Source organism: Lepisosteus platostomus, chromosome 24 (assembly GCF_059453375.1).
Source record: "Lepisosteus platostomus isolate fLepPlt1 chromosome 24, fLepPlt1.hap1, whole genome shotgun sequence".
In the NCBI taxonomy this organism is placed as follows: domain Eukaryota; kingdom Metazoa; phylum Chordata; class Actinopteri; order Semionotiformes; family Lepisosteidae; genus Lepisosteus; species Lepisosteus platostomus.
The window spans coordinates 12,102,620-12,119,549 of record NC_142634.1 but is presented as its reverse complement, the minus strand read 5'-3'; the positions used below and the strand labels follow the sequence as shown (position 1 = coordinate 12,119,549).

Genomic DNA, 16,930 nt, shown 5'->3' with positions numbered 1-16,930 from the left:
CAGCTTTTATGCTTTTCCGTTGAGCGATAGAATTATCACCATAACTGCACGTGAACGGAAAGCCATTTTGGCTCTTCAGCATATGCGATTATCATTGAAAATTGAGAAACTGGAAACAACATGGCCCTCATGAGACTCAAACTTCTCGCGCTTTCACAGGAGCTCATTGGTTAGAACCGGGCGCTTTAACCAATAATGTAACGAACTCAAATTCGGTAACGCCTCATTGTGGGCGTGGATTCTTTCAAACAACTAGCCTTACCGCGAGTTGCCATAGAGAAGGAAGGTCACATGATAGGGGTGCGCGTCGGAGTATTTCAACAGCGATTCAGCCATTTTCTACAGGATATTCCGAAAGAGTCCGCGATAGTTCTGGAAACGGTAAGGGGCTGGGGGGTTCAGGGATTTACAATCTATCAATAATCAAAGGCATCTGAGTAGATAGGTGAAATATAAAGTTAATATCAACAGATGTACGTTATGTGTAGTGGGATGGTGGGGATTTTTGTGTGTTTTTTTAGGTTTATAAGTGTCTTAGATGGTAAGCAGGGCGAGTTTTTGTGTGGCTAGGAAGGGGTTGTCTTGGCGGGCTTTTTATGTGACAATGAGATTGCAACTTTAGGTGCTTAATTTAAGTGAGCAAATATAACCGGCTGTATATATACTAGGATACTTGCTTACCTGGTTTTCAGTCTTTATCCGGTATTTATGTAACCTCTTTTTAGTTTCCACAATGATGCTCCGGGCATTTGGCTCGTTTAAGAGATTATAATATCCTGTTATAAAGTTGTAGAAGAATTCTCGGCTTCTTTTTTTAGCCTTTTGTTTTATTTTGTGCGTTAGGCTGGGTTTTAGTATTAACCCACTTAAAGACTAAGTATCTCGGTGATGCGGACTCATTTGGGCCTTGTGTGTTTCAGTCAGGGCTGGCATGGGTACCGAAACGCGGCCTTATCTGGGGAAGGATTAGCTTGGCTTTAGGAGTGTTTTCATGAAAATGGAATGGCGATTACCTTGCCGTCGATGCTTTTGTCTAACGAGCTAGGGCAAAGTTTTCGATTAAAATGGGTTGCCTGCAAGAGACGGATGCACGGCGTTCAGCCGCTCTTTAAAACTCGACGATTCATTTTAGACCCCATTTGGACTTTGCGAAGAGTTCCTGTTAGGCTGGTTGGGTTTAATCTAAGCAGCGATGTCCATTATAACCGTGTGAGATGAGGATGATGATGATGAGGATCTTGATAAGGCCACAGTGAGTTAGTTCAGCAGTCGCTCGCCTGTCCCGGTAACCATGTGGTGCCGGAGGCCTCGCCCCGTCCCCTTCTGTGAATAGAGGCTGCGGAGCAGGTAGATTTGCGCTGGTCAGCATGAAATTAGCTGCTTTACACGAAAGCAAGGCTGGCGGGGAACTGATTGTGCCCTTCGCTAACTCCGGCGAACTTGGAAATCTGGCTCGATTAGCAACATTCCAATATGCATCTTTCATTTCTACATCTTTTGTTTTCCAGGTCAATCCTTAAATATGGCAACTCAAGGAGAACCTCAAGTTCAGTTTAAGGTACTTTTTCTTTCCTTAATTAGCCACGGTGTTCTCCGCGTGAAAGCGAGTACTTCAGCGTCAATATTATGTTTTTGTCTCTTGGTACTGAATTCGAGGTTGTGCATTTGATGCATACAGGTCTTAAGCACATGGGGCATATTCTGTAGTTTTTTTTCTTGAGCTGAAAACAAACGAATCTTACTTAACTTTAATAGGAGACCTACATGGACCGTCTTTTTCCTTAATTGAGATACTAAAATTGCTCACATACAGCATTACCAGCTGGCTGTCTTTGTTGTGCAATGTGACACTTCATGGCTATTTACTGTTACTGTTAGACAGTTTTTGCTTTTCTTTCATATATAGCTACACAGTTACTCAAGGAAGAGCGACCAAACAGGCTAGATGGGCAGAGTGGCCTCTTGTTTGTACCTGTTCTTAAGAAGGATTTTTTTTTCAGCTTGTTCTAGTTGGAGATGGGGGTACGGGTAAAACAACTTTTGTGAAGCGTCACTTGACAGGAGAATTCGAGAAAAAATACGTAGGTATGTGAAGTTGTTTTTCTATATGTGTAATAGCCTTCTCTTTCCTTCAAAAAGGGGTAAGATGTTCCTTTCTCCCATCGACTTGACATTTCCATTTGTTCACTTTGTTTAGGAGATGTAAAAACATCTTTACGTAAGAATACAGGCTATGTAGTCCTGTTTCTTGTGAACCGCAGTACTGTTCTTGATGATATTTTAAGGGTTTTATACAACCTTTTATGATCTGGAGACCATGTAATATCAGTTCAGACGAGTAACATAATGGAAGCTGTGTAGCTTAAAATTGAGTGCTGCAGAAATATTCTGGGCATAGCTGTGCCAGGGTATTGTGCTGCTAATGGAAATACAAGACTGCTGCTTCCACTGGAATCGTCTTGGATATTGGCACTGATGCATCTTCTTTTGTAACTTCAGCTACTTTGGGTGTTGAAGTCCACCCGCTCGTGTTTCACACCAACAGAGGTGCAATCAAATTCAACGTGTGGGACACAGCTGGGCAAGAGAAATTTGGTGGTCTTCGTGATGGCTATTACATTCAAGGTAAGTTCACAATGTGTTCATTCTTAAATGATGGGTTGGAATAAGGAACTGGTTTTATGAATGAAATAGTTGTTCTTAAATATAAATTTAAAACACCTGATTTACAGGGATGTTATGATTAATGGCACAGCCCACTTAGGATGTACCAAAATTGGAAGTTTGTGTGATTTTAAATTGATTGTTACAAATGGTGTGAATTTCTTCTTGACTGTCCTTTTTTTTCTTTTCCAGCCCAGTGTGCCATTATTATGTTTGATGTAACATCTAGGGTAACATATAAGAATGTCCCTAACTGGCACAGAGATTTGGTGAGAGTCTGCGAGAATATTCCCATTGTTTTGTGTGGCAATAAAGTAGACATCAAAGACCGAAAAGTGAAAGCGAAGTCCATCGTCTTCCATAGAAAGAAGAACCTTCAGGTGGGTCTTTTGTTGAATAGTGGACTTGGAGAGGCATAGAAAGATTAAAGTAATATCACAAAACATGAAATATTTATTACAGTGGCTTATTTTAAAATTGTAAGCAGGTATGGATATACCACATTTAGAATGGCTGATGCTAATGATGTCTTTCTTTGCAGTATTATGACATCTCTGCCAAAAGCAACTACAACTTTGAGAAACCCTTCCTTTGGCTTGCCAGGAAGTTGATTGGAGACCCCAATTTGGAGTTTGTGGCAATGCCTGCTTTGGCACCACCTGAGGTTGTTATGGATCCAGCACTGGCTGCACAGTATGAGCAAGATTTACAGGTATGATGCTGACTTGATCTTCTTAATTTTGTAGTCTGTATGTTTAATGTATTAGGGTTTAGTTTCCTCCCTTCACTCCTTTTATGTGTCCAACAACACTGCTAAAAGGAGCAGTTTTACAGATGCTTAAGACCAGGTCATTGTTCATCTTTAATTTTATAAGTTGTGTATTGATATACATGACTTAATTTACTATGCTCGGATGTCTTTTTCCACCAGAAACATAATCCTCGAAGCCGGTTTTAGACTTAACATTTTAATAACACTTTTTTAAATGATCTCTGTCCAGGACTTTCATTTGTGGCAACCTAACTTCTTTCAAACACTGATTGTGGCATAATGTACTGAATCCTTTCACTTGGTCTGTGGATAGAATTATTGTTTAAATTGATACATGATTTTTTTTCCAACTCAGGCTGAAAATTATTTTGCAAATCCAAGGTTGTTTTGCCTTCTATACAGATGTCCACAGGTGTTGTGCTAAGAGTACTAAACAGATTACAATCTCATCAAATGGGGCGCATTAGCTTTTGCATACTGTTGTCACCTCTTGGTTGATTTTGAGAGGAGAAGTTTAAGTGTTATATCAGAAGTCATGCTTACTGAATTAGAGGCCCCGATCTCGTATCAAACGTTTGTTCAGTTAAGCTGGGCTGATATCAACTGCATTTTGATTGTCCCTCCACAGGTTGCCCAGTCTACTGCTTTGCCAGATGATGAGGATGACCTGTGAGTGCGGCTGGAGCCAGGCACCGGCCGTCTAGTTTTATAGGCAGCTGTCTGTGAAAATCTTGGTGGCGCGGCTCGTCTCCCGCAGTAGTTCCACAGAACACTTATATATGTGCTTTAAAAATCTTGAGCGGCTGAAGAGAGTGTGGATTTCGGTGTGAAAGTGTGATGGAGAAAATACAAATCAATTCCTACTACTTTGGACCTGCATAAAACTTGGCTTTTTGGACTGCAACTATTCTGCCCCCTTATGAATTTTGATAATTTATAAGCCTTCTGCAGTAAACAATACACATTGGTGGCACTTGTTACTCATTCCCTTTTTTAATACATAATAAAGTTGTTTCAGTTTTGAAAGCAATTGGCTCAGGATTTTTCATTGCACATTAAATATGAAGTCTAATGTGAAAAGTGGTGTAACTCATGCTTAGCTGCTGCATGAGTATTTCCTTAAATTATGTAATCAAAAAGCAGTTCAAATGTTCTCTTATTCTTGGCATTTGATACTTATCAGCACCTCAGTTTGGCCATGTGTATTTTTCTGCTGTGGAGTTTCAAGATTTTCATTTGTTTGATGTTTCTCGGTTTAAATATTTGTAAAATGGAGCCTTTCTAGGTCTAAGTGTTGCTGTGAAGTTTTTCTGTAGCATTATTTTTAATGTTGATCCTAATTGAAATGGGCTGATCAATGAAGGCTTAGTAAGATAGAATGTGCCAGATGCGTAAAAGCTCAATTTTGCTCCGGAGTTATAGATCTGTAATTATGTGTCCCTGAGCTAGTTATTTCAGAAAGTGTAAAGTGGAGTATCCAGAATGGAATTACCGTAAAACTGCATCTTATGTTAAAGTGAAATTTGTGAATCTACGGATTCCCTCAACTACGTTGTAAATTGATTCAGCCCTGCCAAGTCAGACCACACTTGCCACAATCCTAAATATGTAGGAAACTAAACCCAAATTCTTGGCTCTAGTCTGTACAGTTCAACCTTTTGCAACCAAACCTGACTTTTTTTTTTAAATAAACCTACAGTGTGATTGATGGCTGTCTTAAGAGATGGTATGTTGCTGAACAAAAGGGGCACTGAAGAATGCACCTTGATTGCTAACTATTGCCAACCATTAACTTAAAACCTTGTAAGATCGTTGGGGTGTCAGTGGTACCTCGTATAGAGGCTTTTTTTTTTTAGATTTAACCAAAAAAGGTCTTAAAATTCAGTACAGAATGCATTAAATTTGTCAAGATAAAGAGCTTTTCTTTAGCTTGTGGACTTGGTGTAACATCTTATTCAAGAGGCCACTGATGCTTATCAAGCTGTTAGTTCTTATGCCTTAGGTTTAGTATTGAAACATTTGCACACCTTATCCACCTTCAAAACCTGTGAAATGTATGTAAACGGTGCAAAAAATAAAACTTGTTTTGAGAAACCAGATTCACTGTTTCATTCACTGAGTTCCCCGAGCATAAAAAACAAATGGCTTAACTTCAGTGTTCTTGGTCGGTTCCCATTGGTTCACAGATCGGTTGTTAATTGCATCGCCACCCCAAAATGTTAGTCCTGGGTTTCTCTTGGTTTAGCATAAATGTATACTAGTCCTTCCAATTTCATTGCAGATTTTAAAGGTGCATAAGGGTTTGACAAACTTTGTGACTGGATAGAATGTATAATCGCTGTATCTGAAGACGGGCGCTTCCAAGAGTGAATACCTATGACACTTGTGTGCAAGAGGCACAGGTATGAATGGAGTTCAAAGCTTTGCACGTCAACTAGATACACCTGTATAGGTTGAGAATCAAGTCTGAGAATGCATCGTCGGATATGACAAAAATCTTCATTTTGTAAAATGGAGATTAAAATATTGTAATGCTTTGGGCAATTGAGTTATGAGCTCGAGCTACGTAACGCCTAAAAATCAATTCCGTGGATTTACAGCTTTACATCTTTAAACAATTATCCAATAGGTGGCGCTAAGTTACCGCTTTTCAAGTGTATGCTGCCGGAGTGGTGCAAGTACAATATTTCCAAGCAAGGAAGCGGAAACATTGTATTACTAGCAAAACCTCCCTGCTATTACGGTGAAATAGTAATGAACCTCCCATTCGCCATAATAACAGATGCGTCTTATTCTCACAGCGCAAAGTTCACTTTCCAGGAGAGGTGCTTTGTGCGCATGTATCAAAGTGTTCTCAGTGGGTGAGCGAAGGTAGTAGATTCCAATTAAATGACTAATTAATTACGATGTTGCGGATGAACAAAATGTTAGTCACAAGGCGTTAAATTCCACAGAGCCAAGCCTGGTCCTAAGAAGAACCATTAGGTTTTATGTGTCATTGTTAAACACCCAGTTTCTAAACGCTTGGCGAATTTCGCTTGCAGTCTCGAACAGGTGATCTTGCTCAAATAGTTCGGAGATCGTACGAAGAGAAAATCCCCACTAGAAACTGGAAACTTTACGTTTTTAATTTACACCTCAGAATATAGCAAAGTGATGTTAACTATATTGGTCAGCAATCACGTGTCCCAAATCGGTAAAAATTAGTGATTCAAAGACAGGGCAGTATGTTTTAGGAAGAGTATGTTTTAATCTTGGGAAAAATCGAGTCACAGGAACACTCATCAAAAGGAACCTGTGAATGACACCATCAACAGGAGTTTTCACTACAGAAAATGGGGAAAATAACCTCACACTTGATAAAAATGATCTGTGTCAAATCTTATTAGTATATGTTTTGAGTGATTATGAGTGGCCAGTTAAATCAGTCTCCGGTTAGATCAGCTCCGTGGTTGATAGAAAGGGTTTTTAATCCAGTCACACAGAGCCAAGGTCTATGGCATCAGCCGAAGGGCAGTTTATCGACTTTAATGTCGTTGTTGCCCTAATCTGACTAGTTGTGCGGTCTCTCCCAGCACATCTGATGCAGCGGCATTTTTAAATTGACACACCGCCCCCAAGGACCAGATTGGTCTATGGTCAGATTATTTTAATACACAAGTATAACATCATAGATCAGAATTTCGATTGTACCATAATACACATCACCAAAGGCGTCATTGCCATCAAGAGATGATGGCATGTGACAATTCACACACGCACCTTTTCCTCTTAATAAAACTGTAATTGAAAGCGTTTAGGGTTCAACCAGCACCGGTGTAGATATCTCCGCATCATAATTTAGTTTGCAACACGAAAATGTAAATACTGGGTAGACATTTATCATTGTCCTCATGAGCGTGACTCAATGTCACATCGCACATTTCTACCTGTTAAATATTAGCTACAAAAATCGTATTTAATCTCCGAATGGAATGATGGCCAGGCACGGCCAGGTTGATGTGCATTACATAAATCCATAGTCTATACACCCTTTTACAATCGAAACGGGAAGGAAAAAAAAACTTCTCTGGGACCCAAAGGATGACATCACAATTTCAAATCCCCCACCCAGCAAAACAGAGCTCGGGGCCAGGCAAGTGAATTCTTACACTAACATCCAAGTTGAGTAAATCTGTGGCGAGGCACCGAGAAACAGAGTACGAGACAGAGCGCTCCAAACTGGCAGATAAAAAACTCCATGCAGCGATCATTTTCTGCTCGGTGCACCGCAGAGGCTGGAAGACCGAGAAAACGAGCTATAAGAAAGAAGATGTAAAAGTCCAAAGATTGTACATCAGAGCTTTTCTTTCATATAAGGAGTTATAATACATCAGGGGTTTTAATATCATCACAAGAAGGAAAGAAAGGCTTTGAACTGTGCAACACCTGGAACGTTTTCAGAAGCGCAGAAGATGATCAACCCGCTTTGGAGCCACTCTGCACAAAGGATTTAGTTGAAACCAGCACAAGTCCAAACTTCTGAGACCAAGCTATGGAAAAGCTCTGCCATCTCTTATCAATAACGACATTTTTGTCTTTAATTCGAGCCCGTTTTCAGGTAATGTAACTACTTTTCTTGTTTAACGACTAATATATTTGAACAAATTATGTAAAATATTATTGATTTGATAGCTTTAATTCGTGCCAGCTTTCAGGTAGTGTATTGTTTTTTAACGCCGAAATATTTTAAAACACATTATGTACAATATTATGGGTTTTACAGCTACATGTATTTTTTATATTTAGGTTTATGGTGAATTTGGAAACCCGTCTGAACATCCAGGTAAATTAGGTCTATGTTTTATATTTAAAGTTTTTTTATTATATTAGTTAATTTAATTTTTTGCCAGTTTTGTATATACATTTTTATTAAGTCAACGAATAAGAATACGATGATCAGATAATAAAGTAAATGTAAATAACTAATTAATGTTGCAAGAAAGTTGACTTTACGAAACACTGTAGTAAAGAATAGTATTTTTTACCAGGAAGGCTTGTCTAAACTAAAGTTTTGTTAATTTAACTAAAGTTAAAGGTAGCATTGTAAAGGTCTTACATTGCTTAAGATTTCAGTTATTTATTATTTTAATTAGGTTTAAAAATGATTATATTTGTAATGTCCCAAACAACATTTTGTTTAAAACCAATGTGATAGTTTTAAACAAAGCTTTTCTTTAAGTTGCAGAGTGCTTCATCTTTCTCTAAACCTATGATATGGAGGTGTATTTATTTTTTAACATATGTGTCTGTTTTCCTTTTTGTTTCTTGTTTCTGCAGCACTTAGGGCTATGTGATGATTTTAAAGTTAAATGCTTCAGAAATTGTAATCGATTAGATTTGGTTGAAAGACTGATACAAATCCTAAAAGTAAAGTTATAGTACTATACTAATCTGAAATTGACATAATACACAATGCAATACCTACATCCTAATATATCATTATTATACAGTACTTACATCCTTATATGTCCTTCACTTAAGATATGCGAGATATATACATTTTTACAATGACATGTCAAGGGCTTCTCAACATTTAGCCTTGTGATCACAAGCTACTGAGAGTTTCTCTGAAATGAAACCTATCAGGAAAATAAAATTGATACTAAACCTAATTTCTCACAGGTATTAACACCTGTGACTTAATCAATGCTTGCTGGACACATACAGCTCGATTGTAAAATGGGCTGTTAAGTATTTTCTTCTTTTTCTTCAGGTCTGAAAATTTTAGCCAGTGCGTCACACTACTGGCCCCTGGATGCAGTAGATGGGATATATGGACTGTGGGATGTAATTGGAAACCGAACAGGTCATATTAATGGAAATAATATAAGTATGTGAATGTGACATGTGTAGGCTAAACATATTCCTGTCTGTTTGAATGGTCTTTGTTGTTCAAAATAGACTGTTGTGTCTTGTTTCCTGGGGCACATTTTGATAGGATTTCACTCAAAACTATTGTCCCTAGTAGAATAATATTGCTGCTAATTAGACTGGTAATCCAGTCATTATTAAAGATACTAACCTTCATAATTAATGAACAGCATTTAAATATACAGTATATGTTTGATGTCTTACAGTCACTGTAGATCTTCATGGAATACGCTATGATAAAAAATCTATGAGGTACAACATTTTCAATAGTCTGTTATGGGTTGCATAACTGGAGATAAAGATAAAATGTTAATTTAAATGGAGAGAAATCATTGTCTGTGATTTTAGTTAGCTACTGCTGACAATGTGTACATTTGAAAGTTCTTGTTAGATTACAGCAGGATCTTACACCTTCCGTATGCTCATTTCAATGCGTTGTGACACTTTGCAAGCTATTATATTATATTATGTAGCTTTACAGGCTATTGCGTAGGAAACAATTAGTTAACTTTTACTATATTGTCAAGTACCCTTTTAAATTCCATACAGCAGCATTGCTGTTTTAAACATATATTTTCTTGTGTTACCTGGCAAAGAATCCATCACTTTGGATTGAGACAATTGTGAATCTAGCTTCACTAGTATGTAAGGCACGTTACGGATAATACCTACAAGGCCTTGAATAACTGCAAGGAAAATACATCACACTAACAGATGCATACCAGAAAGAAAAACCTTTGAAAGCTGCACTTAATTGAAGGAAATGTTTTTGAAAATGACTTAAAGGAAATGTAAGACTGCTGATGCCAGAAAGCTGGAAAGAGGAGTGGAGTGCAATATGTTTTGTTCAGAATTATCTATTTTTCCATGCAGGATAAAGAAAAACTGGGATAAAAAGCTTGGATAGCCAGGCATCAAACTGGAAAGTTATAGAAACATTAACTAAAGAAAAGACGGTATCCAGTATTAAATGGTGTGGTATACCAAACACCTATTAGATATTTATTGGTTGTTAATGTACTTTTATTTTCCCTTCAACTTAAAAATCACAGTTACTAATTTATGCCTGTAAAAACGTTTTGAAGTGAGCTGTTTTTGATCTTGAAATTTTGTTTTTACTAGTCCTAATAAGGCAGGATACTTGCTTTGTAGCTACAGATACAATGCATAAACTAAGAATGTTTTTTGTTTAATGCAAATCAATGGATGGCAAGATTCACAATAGATACTTGCTGTTGTTGTTCACAACATCCTGTCTCAGCCTAAGCACTGTACAATAGGACCTTACTCACACTGTTTCATTACCTTTCTGTATGGCCATGTTCATCCTCTTTGTCTTTGTGTGTCATTGTTTTTCACCAGCCAAGTGGCGATCTGTGATTCACCTGTTGTTCTTGTTTTTGTTCCATTCAGCTCTCAGAATCCACAATCACACTGTGCTCCCTTCCCATAATTCTACCTCTGTGTATACCAATGACTCTGCCTACACTAACATTTCTGCAACTGTGGGTGAGACATAAGTAGTAAATTAATTTGAGTGTACCACAAAAGAAGCAGTATTTTTCAAGAAGAGATTTGTGTCTATAAAAGTCTGTTTTCAAACCCCTTCTCTTATGGCCTGGGATAGAGGTTGTGGTTTTTTTTAATGGGGAGTTAAAAAAGGCTGAAAAGCTGTCATTTGATTTGTACAATGTGCAATATTTTTTTTTGAAACCATTTCGTACAATGGCACATCGTAAGCCATTTTGGTTGAAACGTAAGTCATTTTTAATATCCTTGATTGTGCCTATCTGGAATTGATCAGGAATCATTTGTAATCCTGGCTAAACAGCAAGTTAATGACATGAATATAATGACATGGGTCTAAACAGAGGGGTTTCAAAACATTGCTTATGATGAGTATGGTGGGACTTTCTGTTCAGGAAAATTAATTATGTGGAAAGAAGGAATAAAAAGAGCTTTTTATTCAGTACAGATGTCACCTTTAAAACAGCGTGTCATTTTTTGAAGCAATAGAGTGATGATTAAAGTGTTGACATCTAAAGAGAACGCAGATGTGAGAATTAAAAAAATAAAAACAGTACACTGTAATCTGTTATTCTGTGATACATTAGCGTAATGTTTTGTTAATGAAAAGTCCATTGATTTTTCATCTCTTCATAATCTTTGAAAATATTGCATTAATTTAATGTAATCCATCCTCATTTAAAATAAAAACCATCTATTTACAGGATATTGCAAAATATTCTATGTGGACAGATTAAGACTTTTACTTCCAATGAATGCTTTTTCCAAAAACCAACTTGATTAAAGTGGTTTGTGACTTGAGATCAGAATTAACAGAAATTAGTCAAGCACATACTTTTGAACACCAGAAATCTTTATTTGGTTCAGGATTATACAAACATATGAATGGCCAAAACCACATCTCTACCTCTAGAGAGATCTTGAGGTTTACATGTTTATGGATTAGTTTTCTGTATACTGTATCATAGATTATTATACTGTGATCTTTTGTTAAATGGTTGATTCTTTGGCAAAATCTAATTGTGCATAATTGTATGTCTTGATACAGATCATACATTTAAGTCAGGAACAAAGTTGTGTTAATAGTGCAAGAAAAAATAATCTATTTTTCCTCTTTCTTGCTTGTAGATATTGTAGAGGGGTTGGTAGACAAAGGGGTTTTTCTGAATGGAGATGATGGAGCCACATTTTTACATTTTGGGACTTATAAGAACTCTTGTATTAGTGACCCAGCCCTCTGTGGACCTGAAGGTTAGAATTACATTTTTTTAATAAAATTTAAAGTCTTCAGTTCTCAAAGTGTTAAGTTCTGTTAACCTTGGAGAATAGAAAAAAAACTGTACTTGAGGTAAAAGGATTTCTCATGTGTCATCAAATGTTCTAATATTTTAAAAAACAGTTGATTAGTACACTTATTTAGATGATCTTATCATAAATATTTGTTTATATATTATAAATAAAATATTATTACTGTTTGTCTGTTTAATAACTTCCATGTTAAATTTAAAATCATTTGAAGGTATTGCCAAATATGTTAACTAAAGTGCTCTTTCTACTTACTTATGATTGTCTTTTCATTTAAAAAATGTTGAAAAATGTTCCATTTTTTGTCAAGCTTTGCACAGCAGCAAGAAGTTATTAAAACTGACCTGCTAATTTTTAAAACTATACTAAAACAACCAAAGTGTGAGCTCATTCCCCATCTGGGTTTAAATGTCTTTATTTGCATTCCAGAGTGGTTGAATTGCATTAGCCAGAACTTTTTTACTTATAACAAAAATCACTTCGTCCAAAGACAGCATGAGACGCAAAGAAAAAAAAGCTTTTCTATTTCAGTGGCTCGGTGGAATATAAAAAGACAGTTTATGTGGAATATGCAGATATTATTTTTTCTTCATTTTGTGTTTATAAATTCTTTGTGATTTTGGAATATCAAACGTAAACATTTCCGTTCTGGCATAAATTTTTCATTCCTAGTTTTGAATTCTCTTTCCTTTTTAGAAAGAGATGGGGGAAAAGCTTAATTCAAATGCTCTATAGGCTAGAAGATATTTCTGATCAAATTTGCATAGGTTTTTTTACAAAACCACCGCTTTCAGCTTTACTGTGTAATAGGTACAGTATAGTCAATTTCAGGAAAGTCTGAATCTTCAAAACTACTTTTAGTGGTTTGCAATGACTCATATAATGAACACATGTAGAGCTTGATCTCATTAGTCATTGAACACCAGGGATGAAGTTAGAAGCCATTTTCTTAATTGCCATGAAAGAATTCAGAAAATCACATAGATGTCTTCATGCAGGTCTGTGTATGAGAACATCATTTCATAATGCTCTATGGGTCAGTGCCTTTTGGATGTTCAACAGGTCCAGGACAGCTGTGGATTGACCACCTGTGTCACTCTTATGTTATGACCTAGATCAATGATTTATGTCCATCAGTTATTTAGGCTTCTGTAGACTTTAGAGCAGGAGAGCACAACAGACTTCATGGAATAATTCATTGTTATAGTGCTGTCACTCACTTCCGGACACTCCCTGGAGCAGGGTGTTGGTCTTTTGATGCAGTCTGTTTACTGGTTTAGCGCTTGCATGGGCTACATGGACAGGGCCCTGGGGACTTGCCCAATGCATTGCTTAAGCGAACACAAATGCTGCACTTGTAATACATTTTATGTTCTTTCATCCAAAGAAAAGGTGCACCACCTGCAGTACAGTGCATTACTAACTTTCTTGTTTTCATCTTTAGGAGTCACATTCTCCTTTTTCTGGAAGACCCATGAAACTCAGTCCCGCGTTGCAAGTTCCTCAGGAGGAAAGGTGATTTCCAGTGGCTTTTTAGTCTGTGTCAATGCCCACATGGGCTATGTCGAATTCTACACCCCTGAAAACTCTCGCAGATGGAGAGCAGACATCAGCCTCCCAGGTAAGACTTTGACAAAGGCCCACCTTGTTTTTCAAGAAAATTTGAAGAAAAGTGTTAAAATAACTTTGATTTTGTACACAGAAACCTGGCTCCCTTCCAACATAATTGAATTCATAAATCAAGCAAATTGTGTTTCAGCTGGATTGATTTCTGCACTCAAGATACAGATACAAATGAAAGATTTCAATTTGTCAGGCATCTCGGCATCTCTGAGGCAGAAACATTTTGGTTTTGGTAGAAAAGCTTTGGTAGAATTTAAGAGTTAATTTAAAATGTCATATCTTTAAATGCTAAATACTGTATATTGTGCTCTGTATTCACAGTACTCTCTGCCACCTCCAAAATTTTGAAGCTTCTGCTATCATGATGTGATTGTTGATTTCTACTTTTTCTCTTTCTCTGACCTGGCCTGGCATTCCTGAGAGGCTATTATCAACTGGCACTGGAATTTTGGAACTGGCTTTGTTCCATTTCCAGTGGCTGGTATTTCACTGAAACATGTCTGTACTTTCATATTTATCAGATAGCTTGAGGGTTGAGGATCACATACACAAGTACCGAAACTTAAGCAGAAAAAGCACTCAAGAAACCCGTCAAATTCATATCTTTCTAGTTTCTTTACTCCAACACTTAAAAATGAATAACAAATTCATTGTATGAATTGTATATAAATGTATAAACACATTTTAGTCATGTTTGGAAACCCTTTATCCTATGAATCACTTGAAAGTGCAGTGGTGTCATGCTTGCATCACTTCAAAATGACTTCGAAAGGCTATACCACCAGGTCATTAAAGGAGGACATATGGTTTGTAATTCAGCATTAAATCTGGGATCACTTAAATGTATTGTGCGCTATTATCTGCTGGAGTAGGAGTAGGAAGCTGCTGCAGGGAAGGTAATTTTCTCCAGTGACGTAAGCCTAAAGACAATGAATGATCATTTCAGAAGTTCACTATTTTCATTAATTCTGAGGGGTTAAAACAACAAAAGAAGCATCTTATGGCCTGGCCACCTCTGTTAAACTTTATTTCTGTTACTGGTGTACTTATTTGTATTTTTCTGGAGTTTGTGGAAAGATAAGGACCAGCTTAAGTCAAAACCAGATTTTAAACATTCTACATCTGCAAAGAATTAACTGCATCTTAGACATCACATGCAAGAAAAAAAATCAAGGTAAAGATCTGCAGTTGTCATTAAAGAAAGAAAACCAAAAAATGTGCATAGAATAAGGTAGCTAATTTTACATGTGGTTAATGTAACCTTTTATCAGGAAGTTTTGCCTAAAAGCTTAATCTGCCACCTTCTCCTTTTGTGTTACAATGAGCAAGTCAAATAAACCTCCTTGTGCTCTGTGTTTCAGATATGATAGTGAGATCAATTGTAGCAAACCAGTGTTTAGATGTGTTTGACATGCTACACTATCACAACAAAAAACAGAATTTTAAAGGTGTTTCAGGTCACTGGGTCAGCAGCTAACTGAGGGCTCACTCATTCAAGAATGGAATAGTGTTTTTTGCAGAAGCACTAGTGACGAACATTATCTTGTCCTTTCAGATGTGACATCTCTAATGGACATCTGTCATTGTTTTCTTAGGGCTGTACTGGATAAACATACTATTCACGTGGACCCTGGACAGTGGCCTGAAGGTTTATATCAATGGAACATTTAATGTCAGTGACCCAAGGGGTAGCATATCCAACAACTATGGAGATCCTCAACAGGAAGTGGTCATTGGAACAGGCAACGGCCAATCCTATAGGCATTATGTAACGGGGGCATTTGATGAGTTTGTGATCTGGGAAAGAGCCCTAACTCCCGAAGAAATCAGACTGTATTACATGGCTGCCACAGGTAAGGCTCCTTATACAAAGAGGGCAAAACGGATAGTAGAATCCTTTTCAGGTATGGCAACGACATTTTTCGGCTGTTTATTTTTGCTCTGGGTGAAGTTTTGTCGTCTTTTCATTACATGTTTTTCGCTTCAGTTTTATGGGTACCCACATTCCAGTAAGGAACTAGTCAGACCTTAATTTCCTCCTGAAGGCCGACTGCATTCCTGGGTTAAGTAGCACATATATCAGAGAAGGAAATAATGGATAAAGTTAAATTATTGAAAGCCAATCAGAAAAAAACGAGTGTCTGTGTTTATTTCTTTTATTTTATTGAAGGTGAAGTGTGTGCTGTGATGTCAGCAGTGGAATTTGAACTAACTTGTCGTGTAGACTTTGAAGACCTTTTCCAAGTTATGGATTGCCATTTCAAGTTCTGCATCCTTCCGTACCAGGAGTTTGTGAAACTTCACAGACCAGGCAAAGGCAATTTCCATGTATAACAGTTTTCAATAATCAAAAAAGTAAACTATACTGCATAATTTGGTTCTTTGCCATTTAAGTCATTGACAATATTGGATATTATTATGTACAACGACTTAAATGAAGTGGATATCCTACAGGTAAACCAGTCAGAGTACTGAATTAACAAGACCATGAAAATTCTGGGGAATGCACTGAAAAGGATTGCATTACTGTTGAGTTGGGAGTTCTGTGACACATTTCTGCCAGGAAGTGAGAATAAATGGGTTCTGTAATGTTATGACTTAATACTATTAATGGTTTAAAAGTATTCAAACTGAATTTGTTATAGAAACATAAACTGAAAAAAGGAGAACAGTTGCAAAGGAAATGCTGGTTTTTAACCCAGTTAACCAAATAATGTTGGAGCAATATAGAAAAGTACAAAAGTACAACTTAATATGAAGCACAAATTTATCTATTCCAGTTGATGTTGTCAAAACATTTTTTGTTATATTTTTGTCACAACCAAAATGTAACATTACCACCAAGCTCCTGCAGTGTTCAGCATGTTTTTTGTAACTTTTAAATAATTTGCAAAAACATCACCAATATAATAACATCTTAAAACATTTAACAAAGCTTTTGTATTAAGTTCTGTTAAATGTTTTACATTGTAATAATGTGGTGTTTAAATTGCTGACATAACCTGTCTACTCACTTCTAGTAATGCCTAAAAACTGCTAAAACTGAAAAACAAACTTGCTGTAGTATTTGGAAGGATTGTTTCCTAACAATATTCAGTATTTGGAATTCATGTTTTGTCAGGTTGT

General features: G+C 36.9%; 2 protein-coding genes across 5 annotated transcripts in view; both read left to right on the top strand.

Annotated features, from left to right (window-relative positions):
• The first annotated feature begins 255 nt into the window (after positions 1-255).
• LOC148641677 (GTP-binding nuclear protein Ran) lies at positions 256-5,535 on the top strand. Its single transcript, XM_088618711.1, has 7 exons — positions 256-381; positions 1,509-1,558; positions 2,001-2,085; positions 2,500-2,625; positions 2,857-3,044; positions 3,206-3,376; positions 4,065-5,535. Exons 2-7 carry the CDS (start codon positions 1,523-1,525, stop codon positions 4,107-4,109), a joined length of 651 nt encoding a protein of 216 aa, XP_088474837.1. The 5' UTR covers positions 256-381; positions 1,509-1,522; the 3' UTR covers positions 4,110-5,535.
• A 1,747-nt stretch (positions 5,536-7,282) lies between these two features.
• Positions 7,283-16,930, top strand: part of adgrd1 (adhesion G protein-coupled receptor D1) — an 80,951-nt gene continuing 71,303 nt past the window's right edge. Inside the window, exons 1-7 of one of the 4 annotated variants that reach the window (XM_088618098.1) lie at positions 7,283-8,036; positions 8,225-8,261; positions 9,192-9,284; positions 10,763-10,858; positions 12,005-12,127; positions 13,626-13,802; positions 15,400-15,657. In XM_088618098.1, coding sequence (XP_088474224.1) covers positions 7,971-8,036; positions 8,225-8,261; positions 9,192-9,284; positions 10,763-10,858; positions 12,005-12,127; positions 13,626-13,802; positions 15,400-15,657 — 850 coding nt within the window. In that variant the 5' untranslated portion in view covers positions 7,283-7,970. Of the gene's footprint in view, positions 8,037-8,224; positions 8,262-9,191; positions 9,309-10,762; positions 10,859-12,004; positions 12,128-13,625; positions 13,803-15,399; positions 15,658-16,930 lie in introns of all 4 variants that reach the window. The other 3 variants (XM_088618097.1, XM_088618100.1, XM_088618099.1) reach the window with 3 other exon arrangements.